The following is a 19,499-nucleotide window of genomic DNA, read 5'->3' on the forward strand; positions in this document are numbered from 1 at the left end:
GCCACCGCCAATGAAAGCTACTGCGCTTCATCATCAGACCTACCTGTGGCACATGCTGCAGCACTGCAGAGTGACAGATGGGTTGGCAGCTTTGCTGCAAACACCACACATGGAGCTGCGGTGACGCTGGCAGCCCTCACATACGGTGTAGTTGTCAAACCACTGGGCTGAACCTGGCAGGCCAAGTCCACGGACACCACACTCCGTACATACACGACACCTCTGACAAAATACAGACAAAGGGGGTAAAATGTAAACGGAAAGATCAAAGACACAAGTTTCAGTAGAAACGGCATCTCTTTGTACTGAGGTGAAAGACAAATGTGACTTACTCTGCATTTCCATGGGTCAGAGGGAAGAGAATCCATGGCTGGCTGGAGACAGAAGGTGTGGTAGCCCTTATCACAGGCATCGCAAACCAACATTTTGGAGTCTTCTCCCGGTTGTCTGAGAAAATTAAGAATAATTCACGTTATTCAAATTAATCTTAAAAATTGGAAATAAAGCTCAGGTAAAATAGGACACGTCTTAAAAAACATTGTAAATATAATGCAAAGCTTTCAGGAGCTACATCTGAGTCGTTTGTACAAGGTGTAGTTTGACTCACCTGCAAGTCTGGCACACTTTACACTCCGGGCACTGCCATCCTGCCCGCTGGATAGGCGTGGCACCAATCTCCAGACAGGCCGCATGATAATGTTGGCCACAGCCCGTACAGAACAATAAGTCAGTGAGCTCCCCCGCTGAGTCACACACTGCACACCAAGCCTCCTCACCTGCTGTAACAAAAAAGAAACACATGAACGGTTATTAGAAAAATAAAGTCACATTAGAACAATTTCCTTCTGAGTTCTTCTTAGTTCGTTACATGTTAGTTACATGAAAGTCAGCAGGGAACAACCACGAGGTTGGTAGCCAGTAGCCACTTCTCAAAGGTGCCTAGTGTTTTGTTTGGCAAAGGAAGTCTTTTTTAAAGCTGAAAACATTTCAACATTTAGAGAGTACAGAGTACAAATGATTGCTTTATTTCAGCTTTCAAACTATGCAGGCAGCTGACATTTTACGACAAGGACTATAAAAATGCAGAGTCCACTGTCAATGAACCAAAATCAGTTTGGAATGCTTGAGTTGTCTCACAGGAAGTCTGAGAGAGTGTCAAAGCTTTGGACTTGTTTGATGATATTTGCAACTGGTCGTCACCTTTGTAATGTCTGCATGGCACAAGCCTTACTGTGAGCATGTCCTACGTAATGATAATCAAAGATGCCTGATTCTCTTACCCAACTCCTCTGCCTTGTCTATGTGCTCTGGACAGAGAAGGACCAACTGCTTCATGGACTGGAAGGACCCACTGGCCGCTGAGCAGGGGAAGTGGTAGAACCGTGAGCAGCCCTCAGCATGGCATCGAATGGTCGCGCCCAGCCTTTTGCAGTATTCGCAAAGCTAAAACAACCAAATGGTGAAAAGTTTGATTTTGTGAAGCCTGTTAATCTGTATATTCTGACTCACCACCGTCTCATCCACGCCTAGCAACAGTGCACTTACCCGCTGTGTCCCTGAGATAACGGCCTTATCCACGTTCTCCAGCTCCTCATTTTCCATCCGCTTCACTCCCTCCGACCACACCGCACACCAGTGATGAACCAAACAGCCCCCTGTTCAGTACAAAGCCCAACATCAGTGATATTTCTAGCCAATTTCAATTCTGCATCTGTATTTCTAGGACCTTAAAATATGATTAATAATAATAATTATTGTACACTCATGGAATAAGGGATCCAGAGCGCAAACATTTTGGTGGCACATGCCACCAAAAATCTGTTAGGTGCAACTAAACATTTTCATTGGGTGCACCAGTGCATTTCACATTTATTACACCAATGTATGTAATGCAGAACGAGAGTTCACAAGTGCAAGTTTAGCCCGGAAACTTTCAGCTGTAGGCTGTTAGCAACAGGTGCTGAGGATAGCAAAACAAGAGATGGTGTGTAAGTCAGTCACACAATAGCATTGCAAATGATACGGTTGAGCTTGAAGACCAGCCTGAGGTTTTCTGGTCAGCCACTATAGCAACCAAGACAGAGTTGTGTATAAGACAAGGACAGTGCATCAGTGTTTCTCTAGAGCTGTAGGGTAAAGCAATGTGAATGGAAATATATCTGTGGGGGCGGCAGTAGCTCAGTCCATAGGGACTGGGAACCGGAGGGTCGCCTGTTCGACCAAAATATGGAGCGTGGACTGGTGGCTGGAGAGGTGCCAGTTCACCTCCTGGGCACTGCCGAGGTGCCCTTGAGCAAGGCACTGAACCCCCACAACCGCTCGGGGCGCCTCACCAAGGGCAGCCCCCTCACTCTGACATCTCTCTCATGTATAGGTCCTGTTTGTGCATGTGTGTGTCTTTTGGACCTGTGTGTAATTGACAAGCAAGAGTGAAAACATTGAATTTCCCCTCAGGGGGATTAATAAAGGAAATAAACTTAAACTATATCTAACATGCTAAAGCACATTTCATGGCATCACCCAGCTGTTCCACTGGGATGAGAAAAATACAAACCAGCCCAGCTCCTTATCCCTGCTGCTTTCCGGCAGCCTTTGGATATAAAAGCAGAACAAAATAAATGAAAAAAAAATTACTGAAGCAATCCACATTTACATTGGCATACAGCCACAGCGGAGCTAATTGTAACACTCCTCCTAATGCACAAGTTTTATATTTTATCAATTTATTTATTTAGTATTTTATATCATAAGAGATGCTTTTCAGTTTTATAGCCTGTTGTGAACTTTTGCCTTTTGGGGAAGTGTTTGCTCAAGGTTTGTCCAATGGGGGGGTGCCTCTGTCCCCAACAACAGACATTTTGTCTGTCTTTGACACTTGCACTACCGTGAGTTCAAAATAAATTAAAAGAAATTTTCCCTGCTTTGCCGAACTCACATCAAACCATGACTCCTAAACAGACGAAGTAGACTGTGACTTCTGTGGACCGTTACACCCCTAGTTAAGAAGTTTCCTATGTGTATGGAAATTGACAAAAAAAGGTAATGCTTAAACTGGATTATTGTTGCACCAAAAGGCACAGTACAAAATTTTGGGTGCACCTTGATTATTTGCTGGAGCACCTACATGATAAAGTGAAGCGCACCAGTGCAACCAATGTAAAACCTTAGTCTGGAGCCCTGGGGATATGATAGTATAATGTTATGAGTTCAACCTGAGTCGTCAAAGAGTGATGCCAGACTGGGGGAGTCGGAAAATCCAATGGAAGACAGGTCATCATTCCCAGGCTGTGGCAGTGGGGAAGCTGATGGCTTGAGGGTCGGCCGCTCAGAAGATGGCCCAAAGTGTCTCAGTTCCCGCTGTCCATGCAGGCTCCGCTCCACACAGTTACAAAGCGCACAGGCTCGAACGCTCTCTCTGTTCAAGTCACAGGCAAAATTGTTAAAAGTAAAAATAGAGATTCACTGATAAGCAGATTCTTAAGATATAGACGACGACAGTTAGGATGACATCCTTTATGACTGGAATTGAGAACTTACAGAGGTGTGCTGGACGAGGCTGTAGTAGCACCAGACACATCCTCAGCAGCAGGAAGGGCTTTGGACTCCTCAGAGGAGACAAGCTGCTTTGAAGGGGCATTGTCATCAGCTAGAGAATGATAAAAGAAATGATTTATGTTAAAAAGAAATAAAGACCATAAAGATGTTACTATTGTCACCTCTAAGAAATTCTCTGAACATTATCAATTGAAGGAAAATTAAAAATGGCCTTTTGTTCTCAACCATATGCATTCCCCTTTCAGAGCAGAGGCACAATGTGATATTATTCATCTTCCTGCAGACTACATATAATTATGCATTCATAATACATGACCTTGGGACATTGGGAAAATTTTAAAAAGATCATATTACCTGTTGGTTCAGAGTCATTCTCTTCGCAGTTTGATTTCTGCTCGTCCATCCCCCGTACTGATTTTGACCTCCTTGACAGAGATCTGCAATTTAAAAACATGCATAGAATTAACTTCTAAACGCTAAATCAGAAGTAGAATAACTTACGAAAATTATTCTCAGTGTGCAAAAAATTGCGGGCATCTTATCTGATAACTGGCTATGCCATTGACAACTGGTCTGTTATCACTGCATAATGAATGGAGAGACTCGATCTGATAATGATATGAAAAAAATGCTAAATGCATGAGATTTACGTTCTCTCCCATAAATAATTAACAGCTAAGTGGTATGTAGGTCCTCAATTACCAAATGAGAAAATGCCATTTTCATGAGCCAACATATGTTTATTTTCATATAAAAGGATTCCCCAAAATGCATCTTTCTTTACCACAGCATACACCACACTAGCTTCCTTATCCATCCAAAAGCACTTTTCACATAAAGACTTACAACCAACAATGCAACCACATAAACATGGCAGTTGTGTGCTCACTTTGGATGATTTCCTTGAGTTAATCTGACTAACGTTAGCACTAATGCAACCGAGCTTCCTCGCAAACTCATGAAAATAGCGCGAGGGTTACAGGAGACAAAACAATTGGAAACCGCTTTAACAATTCAAGTTATCATTTACCAAGCAATGCATAATCCAAATCGGTGAAACTGCCGCGTGAAAAAGCACAAAATGATAAAACTAAAATGGTGTTTTCCCCAAATAAAACAACCATAAATCGGGATACACAAAGAAAACACAACTTCCGTGTGTAGAACTTCCTGTTGCAGCGGAGCTCCTTTCGTGCAGAACCTTTGTCGCTCGCATCATAGTTCCGCTATGAGATCCACGCCATTAACAAAAATAGTGTAAAACAAACAATGCATGGCAGGAAGTGCTCAACATTTATTCATCCACATAGCTAATAAAAATAAGTCGTGTTTTGTTTTTAACGTTTAAAGGCCGTTAACAGGCGACACTTTAAAGGGAGCTCATCGGCTTCGACTCGCATGGTATATTTTGCTTATGGTAGCTCACCGCCTCACCAGTATCTGTTAGTGTCATCGTGAATATCCACATTTTGGAAACTAAAAGAAAACCGACAAAATCGTCCGTGGCGTGAGGCTGTTTGTCCTCATCTAATGGGCTCAAAAGACAATAAATATGTCAGCGGCTCTGACATATTGATCCAGCCGAGAGTCTCGCACGGTTTAGTCGGTTGCAAAACAAAAACTGTGCCATCTTATTCAGAAAAACCTCCTGTAAAGTAACACCATCACACTCTCATTTCGACATGTTTCCTTTTAATTCTCACTGAGGCAACACTAAGCAGATCCCAGTCCGATCCCAGTCCGTGCGCTTTTGTGGTGTTTTTAACCCACAGGAGCAGAATTAATCACAAATTAAGATCAATATGCAAGTTATTCTCACACCAAACCAATTACAGTGTATATACATCTTTGTCAAGATTATTCAAGTGTGTATGTTCAGTTGGTACTTCAACATTACAGCCAAAACACCACAAATAAAATGCAACACACCTGCACCGTTAATTTAACCTACACAATATGTGGCACTACATTAAAACGCTGTTTAGCAAATGGCACCCAAAGGTGTTAACGACTGAATACAACCAAGCTGATGGCTAAAATGAATTTCTGTATGAAGCGTTAACGTTAAATCCTCGCAACGTTTTCTGTGGCAGCAACACTGGCAGCGAACTCACTTCTCGACAACTAACGTCAAATCTAACTCCTATAAAACCTAGCTGGTGTTATATTAAAGTTAATGAATATACCAAATAAGCTTTGTCTTTAACATGAAGTTGGTAATGTCCAGAGCAAAAGTGATGACATGATGATGGCTAACGTTAAGTTAACGTCTTAACATCCTGCTAGCTAAGTTAACGTTAAAAGTGTTAACGCTACAAATTAACTTTCGCGGTGAACGTGTTTGTTTTTATTGTGTGATGTAAACCCAGAATTGGCTGCTATTTGTTGCAGTGCCACGGTGAAAGCTATAGAGGTTTTATAGTTGAATAATTGCAAAGCTAAGCACTATTCCTCAATGTAAACACCTACTTCAAAGGGTTGGTTCTGCCCAGCAAATAGCCTGGTCCGCGTAGCTGGCGACAGGCTGTTACGGAAAAGCTAACAACTACCGATGGTGACGTAGCAACAAAGTCTCCCGAAGAAGCAAAACTACGAGAAATACACACAATCTTATGCACAGGAGCATGTACTTTCAAAATATAAACCGGCTACTCTTTGGATCGTACGCTGAACACAGCAAACGAACAACATATTTGAACCTAAAGTTAGCACCCAGGTAACATAGCAAGTTCTCCAGCAAGTAGACAGCCCCATCTGGTCGAAGCTAACAGCTAATGTTACCGATAGCAGAGCTAACATTACCCGGTCTAAGGTCAGGGTTGATGTGTCTTTAGGTATGTCTGTTGCAAGAAGTTCAAAGAGGCCATAATAAAAACAGCTCACCTCACAAAAACAATATCGTCTCCTCATACATCAGCAAAATCCAAACAGCCACACAGCTTCCCAAAATGCTGATGGTCGCTTCATTTTATGTACCGGACTAACGCTGCGGCTAGCCGGCTGGAGGGAGAGTGGGGGAAGTGCACCTCGGCGGAAGGCAGGCTGTGCGGTGGTGCTAGCTACGTAGCTTCTTAACTAGATGGATAATGCTATGGTTAGTTAGCTAACCAGCAACTTGAGCTTTGTGTCGAGTGGTCGTACACTGCCGGGGAACTATTAAGCACCGAGACAAGCCTTCAACCCGTCCCGACAAAGGCTCCACAGCTTCATGCTGTGAATCCAAAAACTACCCCGCTATCTGGCTCCTTGCTTGTGGCTTTAGCTTGAAGGCTAACAGCAGCTAGCTTCGGCTCTGTTCTGGAATCTAGCTCGCGAGGTCGTTACAGCTACTGCAAGTTTACACCAAACAGTGCATCCGAAAATTACAGCCCCAAACTTTGTTGACACGTCTGTAAATATGTTTTCTTTTAGTTTTAGTCCACTGCAAACATTTATCTACCTAAATTTGCAGCTCAACTTTGCATGGGTACCCTTGTATGGGTCACTAGCATCGCTTCACTTCGCTGAACTGCGTTGCGTCTGCACACGGCTGTTCCGCCAAGTGGCTAGCCGCAGCTAGCTGTGCTAGCTAATAATAACTACGTCAAAAATTAATTCATGCAAAAGAACGGGCGAAAATTGTGTTTTATTACTAGATACCAGCAAAACGTGCTACAGCTTTAGTGTGGCATTGAACAACTTTGTGCGAGGGTGATTTAATTAAGCACACAGCACACGGTTTTAATCTGGAGAGCGCGGACCATTGAAATATGGTGGATATTAGATATTAGGTCATTAGATTTTCGGATCCAGGGAAGCCATTTTTCATTATATTGTTATGATTGTGGAGCCAAAGCTACTTTGACATGCAGGCGGATGAATGCATGCGTTTTGATAATCGATCAGTCGCGATTAGGCTCATATTTCTTGTGCAATTTAATTTCGTAATTAACATAACGAATGTGTTACTGTACTATTGCTAATTAGTCCTTCTCTGTTTCCATATTGCTATGCATTGCGCATTTGGTCGGAGTGACTGAGAGGGACTGGGAAGTGTAATTGATTTGAAACTGCCATGATCTGGGATCAACCTCGACCAAGTTTTCAGCAGGTTCACAGAGTGTGACCTACATAAACCTGCATAACCGTGTTGTGATGTGCACTGGCGATTTGTGGCCACATTGCTTTGTCTTATTACCCAGAAATGTGTAATTACCATCCACCTAGGTGATGTTTTTTTTAACTCATAAGCATGTTAATGAATAATCAAAATGAAATAACAGTAAAAATCAGTGTCAGACCTTTGCATTTATAAATGATCAATAGTTATTTGTGCATAGGCTATGTTCAAATCAGGATAAGGAGCAATAATAATGTATACTGTGGGTGAACAAAATGCAGATTATGTGGAGGTGGGAATGAGAAGGGGCCTTCTTTATCATCAGGTTGCCCTGTTACTGTGAGGAAATCTTAGTGGTATGGGGGACTTGGGGAGGATGGGTTTCAGAAAGTTGTTCTCAATTCTTAAATGTAATTTTTTAAGTTAAACTACTACATAGTGAGGGCATGTTATCCTAACACTCTGCATATAGCAGCTTTTAATTGTTATGCAGAAAAGGGCAGGGAGTCCTCTGAGATGCATGCTTATTTTATTTTGCCTTTTTTTAGATAGTGTTGCAAAGTCCAAAAGAGTTCTTGCAAATCCTCTTGTATGTAGTTCTTCTTAAATGAAGGCACCAACCTCCATATGTCATCCCACAAGAGCCATTTAGAGGCCTCACGGCTAAGATGAGACAACTGAAGAGAAAAATGTTGACAAAAATTCCTATCAAAAGGATAAATGTTGTTTGGTTTTTAAAGCTCCATACAACTTAACAAGGGAGAACATGTTGTCCACTGATCGTAAGACTGAGGTTCAATCGCTAGCTGCTTCAGTCAGCATGTAGAAGTATTCTTGGGCAAGATACTGACCCCCATATTGCTCCTGATACTTGTGCTATTGGTGTGTGAGTGCATGTGAATGTGCAGGTGGCACCTTGTATAGTAGCCTCAGCCACCAGTATATAAATGTGTGTGTGAATGAATAAGTGTGACAAGTAGTGTGAAAGCACTTTGAGTTGTTGAAAGACTAGGAAGGTGCTATATAAGTGCAAGTCCACTTACCATTCCTCTAAATGTGACCTGAAAGTAAAACTTAAAAAGCAACTGATACGCACCCAAAGAATCTAGTTCACAGCCCCGATGATTAACATGATGGTGGTGAAGAGACCAATTATTATTTTCAAAATTATCATGACTTTTGCATACACCAGACCTGAAACAGTAGACAGCAGGTCCAATGAAACCAGACCCAAGTCACTGTTTTGCAAGTCACAAGTGAGTGAGCCACAAGTCTTTGCATCAAATTCCAATTCAAGTCTCAAGTCAAGACTTACAAGTCCCAAGTCAAGACCCAAAGCCCTTTCAGTTTTGAGTCCTTAACAAGTCATGGTGCACTTTTTACAAATGTAATGCTACTTAACAACAGAGTGATAAGATATTACATTTACAAAATTGATGAATGCTTCCTTTAAATTGTATTTATTTGTTAAAACCTGTGTGACTTAACTTAATGATAAGAAAAATAGCAACAAGCACTATTAACCAATGGTTTACCACAACAGAATGAATGTTTCTGTCCTGTCTTGCTGTATTCAACACATCTCATACTGGAAAAGTGTCAATAACTGTCTCCTCCCAGATTGGCTTTGAAGAAAGGTTTCAAGTCCAAAGGTTAAAGTCCAAGTGAAGTCACAAGTCATTGATGTTCAAGTTCAAGTTGAGTCCACACCTCTGGTTACTAGAATCCAATGAATAAAAGTGGTTTTATATTGACTTGAAATTCAGTCTGTTAAAAAGTCAATTGCAACTCAAAGTCTGGGTTTCAATCACACAGGCAGTTATAAGCTCTGTTGTCTGGGATACAGACATTTTGACTCAATTTGTTCAGGTGTGGTGTCTGTAAAGTTTAGGAAGATGTTCTGTGGCACTCACAGTCATTAGAAACCCATACAAAATTTCCACTGATGCATTTTCTTTTTCATGTCTCTAAATATAAAGAAGTCGTGTCATAACTATTAAAGCCTGATGAAACTGCTCTGTATCAATCAGTCACAATAATATTTTGCTCAGTAAATGTGTGCATCTCAGTGCCTGAATTATGTTGGGTGTGCAGGTTTTAATTTTGAAAATAGGTTATTACTGGTCCCCCTGACAGGATTAGTTAACTCCCCATTCAGCTTTAGCAAGATTGGATTAGATTTTGGGGGGGCTGAGACCGGTAGGAAGAGAGTGACTGATTGGCCGGTTGACGTAAATAGAGGGTGGTATTAGGATGCTGGGCTTTTCCCATTGGCCAGTCAGCAGAGCCGGTGCTTTCCCATCTGCCTCCTGTATCTCGAGGATAATCCCCTGGAATACCTCCACAGATGTTTACTACAGAGCATAAATCTGGAGAAGAGAATACAGTTTGGTTTACTCAGTATTTTATTTTTTACAGTTATATACCTCAAAGATAATTAGAGAAACAGTGAAGGCAGTTTGTGGTTTAGTTTTCTTAATATCCTATAAATTCATAGCTCTGATAACATAGTGTTGAGTACTCCAGTCAAACATTTGCCGGATTTCCAGTGCTGTAAAATGATGAATGACATCTTATTGCACACACATGGTTGCTGATAAATAAATAATAATAATAAACAAATCAAATCAAGGTGTGTCTATTTATACTATGCACAAGCATGGGTGGATTATGAGACAATATATCCCTGGGCACAGATATGCAAAAGGCCATACCACCTCTCCTACACAGGTGCACAACACAGATTTTATAGATGTTTGACCTCCTTTTTATTGTTGTTTTGTATTGTTTTGTTTTGTAGTTATTACGCATTTTTTATGGTTTTGTGTGTCTTTGTGATAATTTTCACTGTGATAATCTTGTGTGTGGTCGTTTTGTGTCTCTTTGTGGTTGTTTTAGCTCCTATTTTGTGTGTCTTTGCATCTCTTTGTGGTCATTTTGAGTCTCTTGGTCATATGAGTTGAGTGACACCTGCAGGTGAAGGCTGCGTCTGGTCTGGTAGGCCCATTCAGTAGTCCATCCATGTGTGCAAGGGCCTTTGAGAAATTTTAACAAATAAAATACACAGGTTTAATATCAGTTCCTCCACTAGGGGGTGTATAACCTTGTCCTACTTGTCGTGATTGTGGCCTTACACATTATTATGAACCATTGAGTATATTTACATTGCAAAACTGCTTACAAGCAACTGGAAAACTGCACTTGTTTAATGCCAAAATGTATAGTGCAGACTGGTAAACACAGATGGGATGCAGCAAAATAACAAAGTTGTGTAAACAATTAAGTGTACTGGTGTACACCACCAACTGATATAGTACTTGTGACCCAAATTTGAGCAGTGGATGCTAATAAAGCTGTCTCCTTTAACTTGGAAGAGACCCAATGGCTCCCTTGAAGCAGCTATGTGATAAAGTCTGTGATAAAGTCACTGTGGTGGCAGTGTGGGGAATATTAAGTACGTCTGGGCTTCTCATTAACCCGTCGGCCTGCTGGACTAGATTTCCACAGAGCTCTTGAACACTGCAACATACATAATGCTCAACCACGAGCCCAGAAATGATCTTTTGCATATGTTGCAGGTTTTTTTCGCACTCAGCTAAACAAGCAAAAAGACAAAATTCACCCCGGAGTTGAAGAAAAAGCAGAGAGTTGCTTAATAAAATGTCATTTTAATTTGTTTTATGACATGAGAACACGTGAGGACGAACAATACATGTAGTGGAATTATTATAAAATGAAGCATTTATATATTATGATTCAGAAAGTACAAAAATAAAGATTCTATTGTTGTGGGAAAATTCATTCCTATCTCATTAGAATAATACATATATATATATATTTTTACATATATAACTGAAATAATTAAAGAAATAACATGATGTACAAATAGACTATGATACAGTCATGATGGCATGACCATTTTTTACATTAACCTGCTCAGACAGTTTGTCCCATCAAACTCAATCTCTTACAGAACATCACATAAGTATTAGCATGTATGACGGATGGTAATGCAAACAGAAGTGAGAAAACAAAGCAAGCGGTTCCAGTGCTTTTTTATTAAATGAAGAATAGAACAGGAAGTGTTAGTGTAAATGTATCAAAACTGAGACACTGAGAGGTACGACATGTGCTGAGTGTAGAGTTTTAGGCTTTTAAGGATGAAAGGAGTCAGAGTCTAAAAAGATACATCCCAAACTGTACAGTAATCTAGCATACCAGTGCACCTCTGATGTCTGCTTCTCCTTCATTTCCATCCTCAGGGGTTCACTCAGATTGTCTTGTTTGATCAGAGTGCCGTTATTCACACGTACACCTGCTTTGTCCTTTGAGCCCAATGTGCTACAATGAAATGGAGTCTTGATGCAAGCCGTTTCAGCCTCTGTGGTCTGCTGCTCTTTTCCTGTCTCCCCCCACAGTAGCTGGCTGAATGAGGAGAGGAGTCGCACAGGTCCAAATGCCCAGTGCGCCAGCCTGTGGTTCTCCACCAGAGCATAGCTGGATGTCAGCACCCCATCGACAAACACAGTTCCAGCTTCTGTCAAGGGTGCATACACTCCCACACTCTCCTCCACTGACACTGAGGTGATTCGAGATGGACGGACTTGACCCCCTGCTGAATGGATGAGCACACAGTCTCCTGTTTTGGCTCTGCTTGCAAACCGAGCCACATACTCGCTGCTGTCGAGTCTGCAGTGGGGAGCTAAAAAGACCAAGTGATGTGGAGTGAGGGCCAATCTATGGCCATCTTCTGTCTCCAGAGACAGAAACGTAGACCAGCTTTCTTGGTCCCGGTGTAGGAACAAGAGGACTTGGCTAAACACAACTTGGCCTGTCCCAGACAAGGCCATGACTCTGTCCCCTGGAGCCAGGGACGACAGGCTCTTCTGCACCCCTCCAGCAACCGTCACCCGGGCCCAGCCTGGGAAACAGCCACCTTTTTCCACTGCAACAGAGTGATCTGCAGGAAGATCAGCAGAAAAGCCAAGATGACTAAACACAGATTGTGTTCCTCTTTTTGTCTTAAATGTCCTGATACACCATCCAGTGAAATGATGTAATTTGACACACTTAACTGCACCATGGTCTATGAAAGCTCCCTCCTTACACTTACCAGCTTTTACTGAGCAGTGGATATGATATTTGGACTCGTAGTGGACCCAGTCAAAGCCAGCCTCCACAGCCAGCTGGGCCAGAAGACCATACTTCTCTGTTTCTCTGTCGTCAGTGGTTATATCCACGGCCCGGCCTTCATAGTGCAGAGAGCCGGGAGGGTGGTGGCCGTCCTCATCCCAGGCCTCTGTCACACGTAAGTGTACCCCTGGCCACTGGTTCATCACTGCGATAGCCAGCCTGTTCAAACAGTCCTTACAGCGCTAGGAACAAAATGAGAGGGGAGGTGCTCAGTTTGGAAAAGAACTTTTTTAAATATATTTTTTATTTTTGACTTTTTTTCAGAATGAAACAGACACAATAAACATAATTGTAAATTACAGAAAACATAAGCAAAGACAGATGCCCCCATAAAAATGCATCCTGTGTACAGAAAGCGATGGTCAACAGAATTAGAGAACAGCTTTTTAATACCAAATTAGAACTTGAAATTGAAGAATATATTAACTCCTAACCATTAAAGTATACTTCATGTATATTGTGAATGCTGTTAACAAATTCACATGACAAACAAAACCTACGCCATCAACAATAAGCATCAAAATAATAAACATTTGCCTGGTTTTCCTCTCCTGACAGTGAACCTTTTATTAGTTTGAAAACAGTGTTAACTGATAAATCGGCCAATATATCGGACAACATCAGCATCAAATATATTGCTGTACAGAAATATCAAGAATATGTCTGTCATTTATTGCAGAAAGAGCGCTTCCATTGCATCGTTTGTCTACCAGAGAGCAATGACAATTTTATTTCAGCTGTAAAATATCCCACCCAGTGCATCTTGGCCGAAGTTCTTTTAAACCAAATCTTGAGATTGAACATGTTTGTTTATGTTATAACTGTAATTAATCCAGTATCAGATGGACTGTAATGTAACGTTATTCTAAAGAAAACTGCTCTTATGTGTGGGGTTATGATCAAATCACTGGGTCCATTTTGAATCTGCTTCCAAGTTGGTAAAATACCTAGATTTATTTATCGCGCCTTTTTTTCAAATAGGGAAACATAATGTAGAAAACATTCAGGTAGCCATTTAGATTTGAGGTCCAGTGTGTCGGATTTAGGGGGACATATTGGTGGAAATGAAATGCAGCATTTTAAAAGTGTGTTTTCTTTAGTGTATAATCACTAAAAACGTAGGAATTGTAGTTTTTTTCATTACTTTTGAATGAGCTCTATACCTACAGAGGGAGCGGGTCCTGGTCTACGGAGTTCGCCATGTTACACAGCCATGTTTCCAGAGACCGCTAGGATAAGTTCGCTCCTGAACGTCTGGATAGTAGGATATTAAGAAAAAAAACACGTGCACTCATTAGAAGGTGCTGAGCTAGTGGCCCGTCTGCGATAAGCCGAATGGCATCAGAGTAACTCTAAATTGTAACGTGAAACTGCTTTATTCAGTGTTTTTACCGGTTTAAATAGTCAGTTTAATTTAGAGAGGAAAAGACCTCTGCACATAATTCGGCTCCAGATGAAAACGTCCTGTACAACAGACACTAAAGGAGTTCTATGCGGAGCGACGCTTAGCACATGAGAGACCTTTCAACTGGTTGCAGTTTGCAATCCTGATTTAATAGCGAACATGTATACACAGTAGGCTAAACTATCCTTAAGTTCTTTAATATTAAACTATATGCGAAACTCGATCATTGTCAATAACAAACTGGAGTAATAGCACCCTTTATGTGTAGGAATATAGTGTGTGGATTATATCAATATATCTGATATTCCTTTTTATGCTTTTATTGTCTTCTAGTTTGCCTTTTGAAATGCATTGTGTGTTGGGGAAGGAGGGGAGCGTAGGGTTGTTGCTTTGTGCATTATATTATACTATTTGTCTCTTGTATCCTTCAATATAAGGGTACATAAAGGAACATTTGAAAATATTCTCAGTTTATTTTATAGGCAGTGATTATATTTTAGCTACTTTGTCTGCAGCATGTGCCGTGAACATTGAAAGGCATGTCTGAACCCCACTCGGGTGATGTAAGACTTGTAATCATTTATTAACAGGGGGGTTGGCACAGCCTGTGTGTACATTAAGTACACAGCGTATGTACGCCTACTGTACACCGCTGATGATCTCAGTGCAACTCAGAGGAAAAAGAAGCATTTCAACACTGTCTCTGGCTCCCAGGTTATGATTGTCTGTCTGCTGGCATCATCACACAATCCCTCCTCTACTCCGCTAAAGGCCATCTCAACCTTGCTCCAACAATCAGAGCACAAGAACAAAGCTACTGTAGCCAGTTTGGGTGAGTCCTTGCCCTTTTCGACAGGGTGACAGAATAATCAAGGCCATTCTCTGCCCTGTCCAGATTGTTCCAGGCATGAGTTTCTCAGTTTCACCCCTGAGACATTTGATCAGAAATGTGCACAGTGACTCCTCACGCCCCCGTAATGTTACGGACTGTGTCAGCATTGTCACAAAATAGCAGGCTTGAAAAATGATGACATCAGCAAACCAAGGTGATACAGTCATTATCATCTACTGAGAGCATATTTTTCTTGTGACTTGTGATGCGGCATGTCTTGTGGCCTACCATTGACGAAATAAAGCTTATCCTGCAAAATAAGTAGAAAGAGAGTTGGGAAAGAAACAGTGATGGAGAGACGGAGAGAGAAAAAGCTGGGTGAGAAGAAAGCAGTGTAGCGGAGGGCCGAGGTTGGGAGTAAAGAGAGAGGGCAGAGGGGAAGAATGTATGGGCACGGACTTGGGAATGTGACAGCAAGAGTGAGAAAGCGAGAGGGACAGAAAACAAACTGGCTACATTTTTCTCGCAATGCCATTGAAGAGAGGCGTTTCATTGTCAGAAACTACAATAGTCGCTTTTCCGACGGTGCCATTACTTCAGCAGGCGGGAATTTTGTATAGGCGACCCCTCCGAGTCTCCAAATGACGCACAAAGAGCGTCTTTCATATCTGGGCAAAAGAGGGGCACATGCACACGTACACACACTCAAACTGGGCATCAGCAGGGCACACATATACGACCACAGATTTCCATCACATACAATCACACGGGGAGGGGTAGGAACACAGATTCATATCCTAAACAATCACAGAAAGCCGCAGCATCCAAAGCGGGGTGACATCCGAGTGGCAAAAAACCCTGTGGTCATCAAATTGAGCTGTATACAGAGCCAGTGTGAGACAATACTTTCCTATTTTCAAGGCTACTCCCAGTGATCAGCACCTCACTACAACCCCTCTGTGATACTTTCTATATTACACATCCAGCAGTGTGGCATTCAAAATGTTTTGCAAAAAGCTGTCCATGTTTTAAAGAGTAATTTCTGTATTTTTCAACATGGACCCTAATTTTTCCATGTTTTGTGTCAAAAATGGAGACAACAATTTTTTGAATGTGCAATGCTGCAATGTAACGTCAGTGGGCAGTTGTGCACTGTCAATGTACGTCCACTAAAGTGCTTCTTTTTTTTTGCCACTGACAGGCTCAGATTGGGATTACAAGTGTCTGACAACATTATATAAATGATCCTCACAGAGATAGACCTTTTTGTTGAAGAGTAAGATCCATTTTATTTAACCAGAAACAGCCTCGAAATTGTTATCGTCAAACCCACCAGACTCCATTTGAATAAGTAGTAATTTTATCATTGTAAAACACACTTCATTCAAAGTCCGCAATAATAAAATAAAGCTCACAAATACCACCTTGGTTTGTTTTTCCATTGTTTCATAAATTATAAACTCTGGTTTCGTTGAAATAAACCCTTAATACACCCAGTTAGATGTAAAATTGTGCTGTCTCTATACTCACTAAAATTACTGTTTATTTAAATGAAGCCTGGTGGGTTTGGCGATCCGATTTTGGGGCGGTTTCTGGTGTTTAAAAAAAAAAAAAAGGATCTCAGTTTTTAACAAAAAGGTCTATTTCTGTAACGTCCTTTCCATAATGTGGTCAGACACTTATAAAAACAATCTGAGACCGTCAACGGCAAAACAAGCATTTTAATGGATGCAAATGGATGGTGCGCAAATGCCCTGAGTGGTTACATTACAGCCTGTTTCGCTGCTGCCGGCTGAATCACTCTAGCTCGATACTAGACCAACTTAAAAAACTGTTGTCTCCATTAGTTATTTAGACACAAAAACAAAATAAAATAGGGCCCAGGTAAAAAAAAATCAAAGTTACCCTTTAAATCCTCTGGGCCAATGATCGTCTTTTCTAGGCCTGGGATTTGAATTTGGATACCTACCCAGTAAACATGAAGGAATTCAAGTTCAAGTGCCACTGAGAACCTGTCATAGGAATAGTTTGATTTCCAATAACAAAGACTTTGGTTAAAGATTAAAAGGAAGTGTTCCTGAAGGGGAAGGCAGCCTCTTAAGAGGTAGTGTTGAATTACATCCTGATCTTCTTATCTCAAGAAAAGGGAGGGGAAGTTTGGTTAAAACTTACACTCTGTGTTGAGCGTTTGTTTGTGTGTTGAGAGCCAGGCGAGGGCAGGTACGGCAAACAATGAATGAGGTTATGTGATTTGAAGGTGCCATGCTGGGTGGCAGGGCGTGAGCTGTGAACTGCTGCCTTTCCCCTCCTGTGAATGTAGTCAATCAATCATCCAGCAGAGGGGTTGGCTTGAAAAGGTTCAAGAGACACCAGAGAGAGCATCCTTCAGTCAGTCTCTGCTCTGGCTGCTCATTTTAGTGTAGTGTTTAGGTATCACTGAGGTTAGTGAAGTGATCCAGTGTAACATCCCATTCAGCAACAACCTTAAAATCTCAGATGATAGAGCTGGATTAACCTCACCTTGGTCATGAAGCGGTCTGCGTTGGTGTTCTCCTCATCCTTGAAGACAATGTCTGGGTTGTAGTTGCACACAAGTTCATTGAAGCGCTCAGAGTTACGTGTGATCTTGCCCTCTGCTCTCCCGCTGGCACCGAGGTTGTTTTCTGAGAAGTTGGGGAAAAACTGCTTGTAGTGCATGGCTGTGAGTTTCCTGGGCCTGGAGCGTATGCCGTACCCAGGGCCCGGTCCGCACCCCTGGACCAGCCATATGCAGGTCCACACAGTGAGCAGGCCGAGCTGTGCCAGGCGGGCCCACCAGGACTGCTTCATTGGGGAGAGTTGGGGCTCCCAGGAGTCAGTGGCTCACAGTGATACCCCAGTGACACGGCATGTGAATGAGGGTCAAATCCTGGTCCATTCCAAATCATGTGGTGCCAGAGCTGATGGTGACAAAAATTGTTGGGACATGTAGGAATTTCTCTTTATTGCAGTCACTCTTTTTAAAAAGTGCAGTGCAAAGTGAGACTTTATGCTTGTATTGCTTTGATGACCAAAAGTTAGTTAGACTGATCTGATTGGCTGCAAGATTTTGAACTTTGGCACCAGCTATTTAATTTAAAAAAAGCACAACAGGCTTTCTGTCCAAAGATTTCGCCAGTATCAGCTGCTTCTAACCCTGCTGTGAACTCAAAGTCATTATCATACGTCCTTCGCAGGTACCTGCCTCGACGCAGGTGTTTTTTGTGGCTTTCTAGTCACTTACCGCTCCTCTCTTTACGCAGTTCCTTTGACGAGACACACAAACTGACGCACACCAAAAGCCCCCACTGCTCGCTGCAGTTCCTATGGACGCTCCCGTGGCGCTCTCATCCTCTTAGTCCGTGCAGAAATATCTCTCCTCTCCTGAGATTTTTTTTTCTTCCTCTTTCTCTCCTTCGTCCACCGTCTTCTGTCGCGTTTCGGAGCTCCTGGCCACCTTGCACCAGCCATTGGGTCTTATTAGCGTCCGGACAAGATTGCCCTCCCTTCCTCTGCGCGCTCCCACTGCGACAGCACACGCCTCCAATTCAACCTTACAAAGGACAGATGATTAGCCTTCTTATGTTAACACAATGACCCCCCCAACCCTCCCTCCACCTCATTAGATATGTAAGGGCAAATAAAACACTGGTCGTTTTGCAACTTTAGCAAAAATCCCTTAAAACTTTTAAGACACAGGATCATTCAGAGCACCTACAGTATATTTACAACTGAATAACTTTAAACCAACATTCCCTTGCTTGTGACAGCTCATCCCACCCATCAGCACTGAGAGGGGTCAGCTGTGATGACCCCTGCTGATGTTATTAATAGACACAGTTGAAGGTGAGGGTCCAAGAGGGAACACAAGTGTCCAGCCTTGACACCCCTCTGACTGAGACTCTCCAGTGCTGCCTTCCTGTGTTTGGGGAGCCGGCCTGACCCCCCTGAACCCTATGCACCCAAGACCTCTCCGCTGGAAACACCCGCTGGCCACATCAACATATTATTTTTATCTGTCTCAGAACAATAGCTGGGAGAGTCATAAAAAATGTGTCAGATAATTCAAAAGAAGAAGCAAAAAAAAAAAAAAGAGCAATCATTTTGTCTCGGGGGGTCTGACATGTGTAATCACACACGGAAGCTTGAATTAATGGCAGATTAAAAGGTCGAAGTGTGTCACTGTGCTATCTGCGGCTTCCTGGAACACTTGAGGACTCAATGCATCATGGTCAGTTTTTTTTTACAGTGACTTTGTTTCAAAGAATCTTTAGCCCAAACACAACAGAGCTGTTGCGCACTGTGTGGGTGTTTACATGCGTATTTTTTCTGTCAGTGCATATCTCAGTTTGCTGTGATTGCATGCTAAAGATGCTTCAAGATTTAATCACCATTAA

At 42.1% G+C, this 19,499-nt stretch overlaps 2 protein-coding genes across 8 annotated transcripts in view; both read right to left on the minus strand.

The window, feature by feature from the left end:
• The window catches only part of kmt2d (lysine (K)-specific methyltransferase 2D), a 36,640-nt gene extending 29,570 nt beyond the window's left edge, over positions 1–7,070 (minus strand). For 3 of the 6 annotated variants that reach the window (XM_049580067.1, XM_049580069.1, XM_049580064.1), the window contains exons 1-9: positions 6,439–6,980; positions 3,910–3,992; positions 3,538–3,646; positions 3,213–3,415; positions 1,546–1,655; positions 1,281–1,443; positions 608–779; positions 333–447; positions 44–222 (exon numbers count right to left, since the gene is read on the minus strand). In XM_049580067.1, the coding sequence (XP_049436024.1) occupies positions 44–222; positions 333–447; positions 608–779; positions 1,281–1,443; positions 1,546–1,655; positions 3,213–3,415; positions 3,538–3,646; positions 3,910–3,958 (1,100 nt within the window). In that variant the 5' untranslated portion in view covers positions 3,959–3,992; positions 6,439–6,980. The other 3 variants (XM_049580066.1, XM_049580068.1, XM_049580065.1) reach the window with 3 other exon arrangements.
• A 4,239-nt stretch (positions 7,071–11,309) lies between these two features.
• dhh (desert hedgehog signaling molecule) lies at positions 11,310–18,670 on the minus strand. Of its 2 annotated transcripts, XM_049582032.1 has the most exons (4): positions 18,347–18,670; positions 17,605–18,023; positions 12,768–13,029; positions 11,310–12,614 (listed from the first exon to the last, which is right to left on the minus strand). In XM_049582032.1, exons 2-4 carry the CDS (start codon positions 17,911–17,913, stop codon positions 11,809–11,811), a joined length of 1,377 nt encoding a protein of 458 aa, XP_049437989.1. In that variant the 5' UTR covers positions 17,914–18,023; positions 18,347–18,670; the 3' UTR covers positions 11,310–11,808. The 2 variants fall into 2 exon arrangements, with proteins under 2 accessions (XP_049437989.1, XP_049437988.1); XM_049582031.1 differs by having other exon boundaries at positions 17,605–18,670.
• Between the last annotated feature and the right edge of the window lie 829 nt (positions 18,671–19,499).

The sequence above is a fragment of the Epinephelus fuscoguttatus genome, linkage group LG7, assembly GCF_011397635.1.
Source record: "Epinephelus fuscoguttatus linkage group LG7, E.fuscoguttatus.final_Chr_v1".
Classification (NCBI taxonomy): domain Eukaryota; kingdom Metazoa; phylum Chordata; class Actinopteri; order Perciformes; family Serranidae; genus Epinephelus; species Epinephelus fuscoguttatus.

Excerpts from the sequence above, each read along its gene's own strand:
- dhh (XM_049582032.1), bottom strand. The coding sequence starts at position 17,913 with ATGAAGCAGTCCTGGTGGGCCCGCCTGGCACAGCTCGGCCTGCTCACT. Across the intron at positions 13,030-17,604 it reads CAGACCGCTTCATGACCAAG|CGCTGTAAGGACTGTTTGAA; the intron begins GTGAGGTTAATC and ends TTTTGTTCCTAG. Across the intron at positions 12,615-12,767 it reads CCACTGCTCAGTAAAAGCTG|ATCACTCTGTTGCAGTGGAA; the intron begins GTAAGTGTAAGG and ends ATCTTCCTGCAG.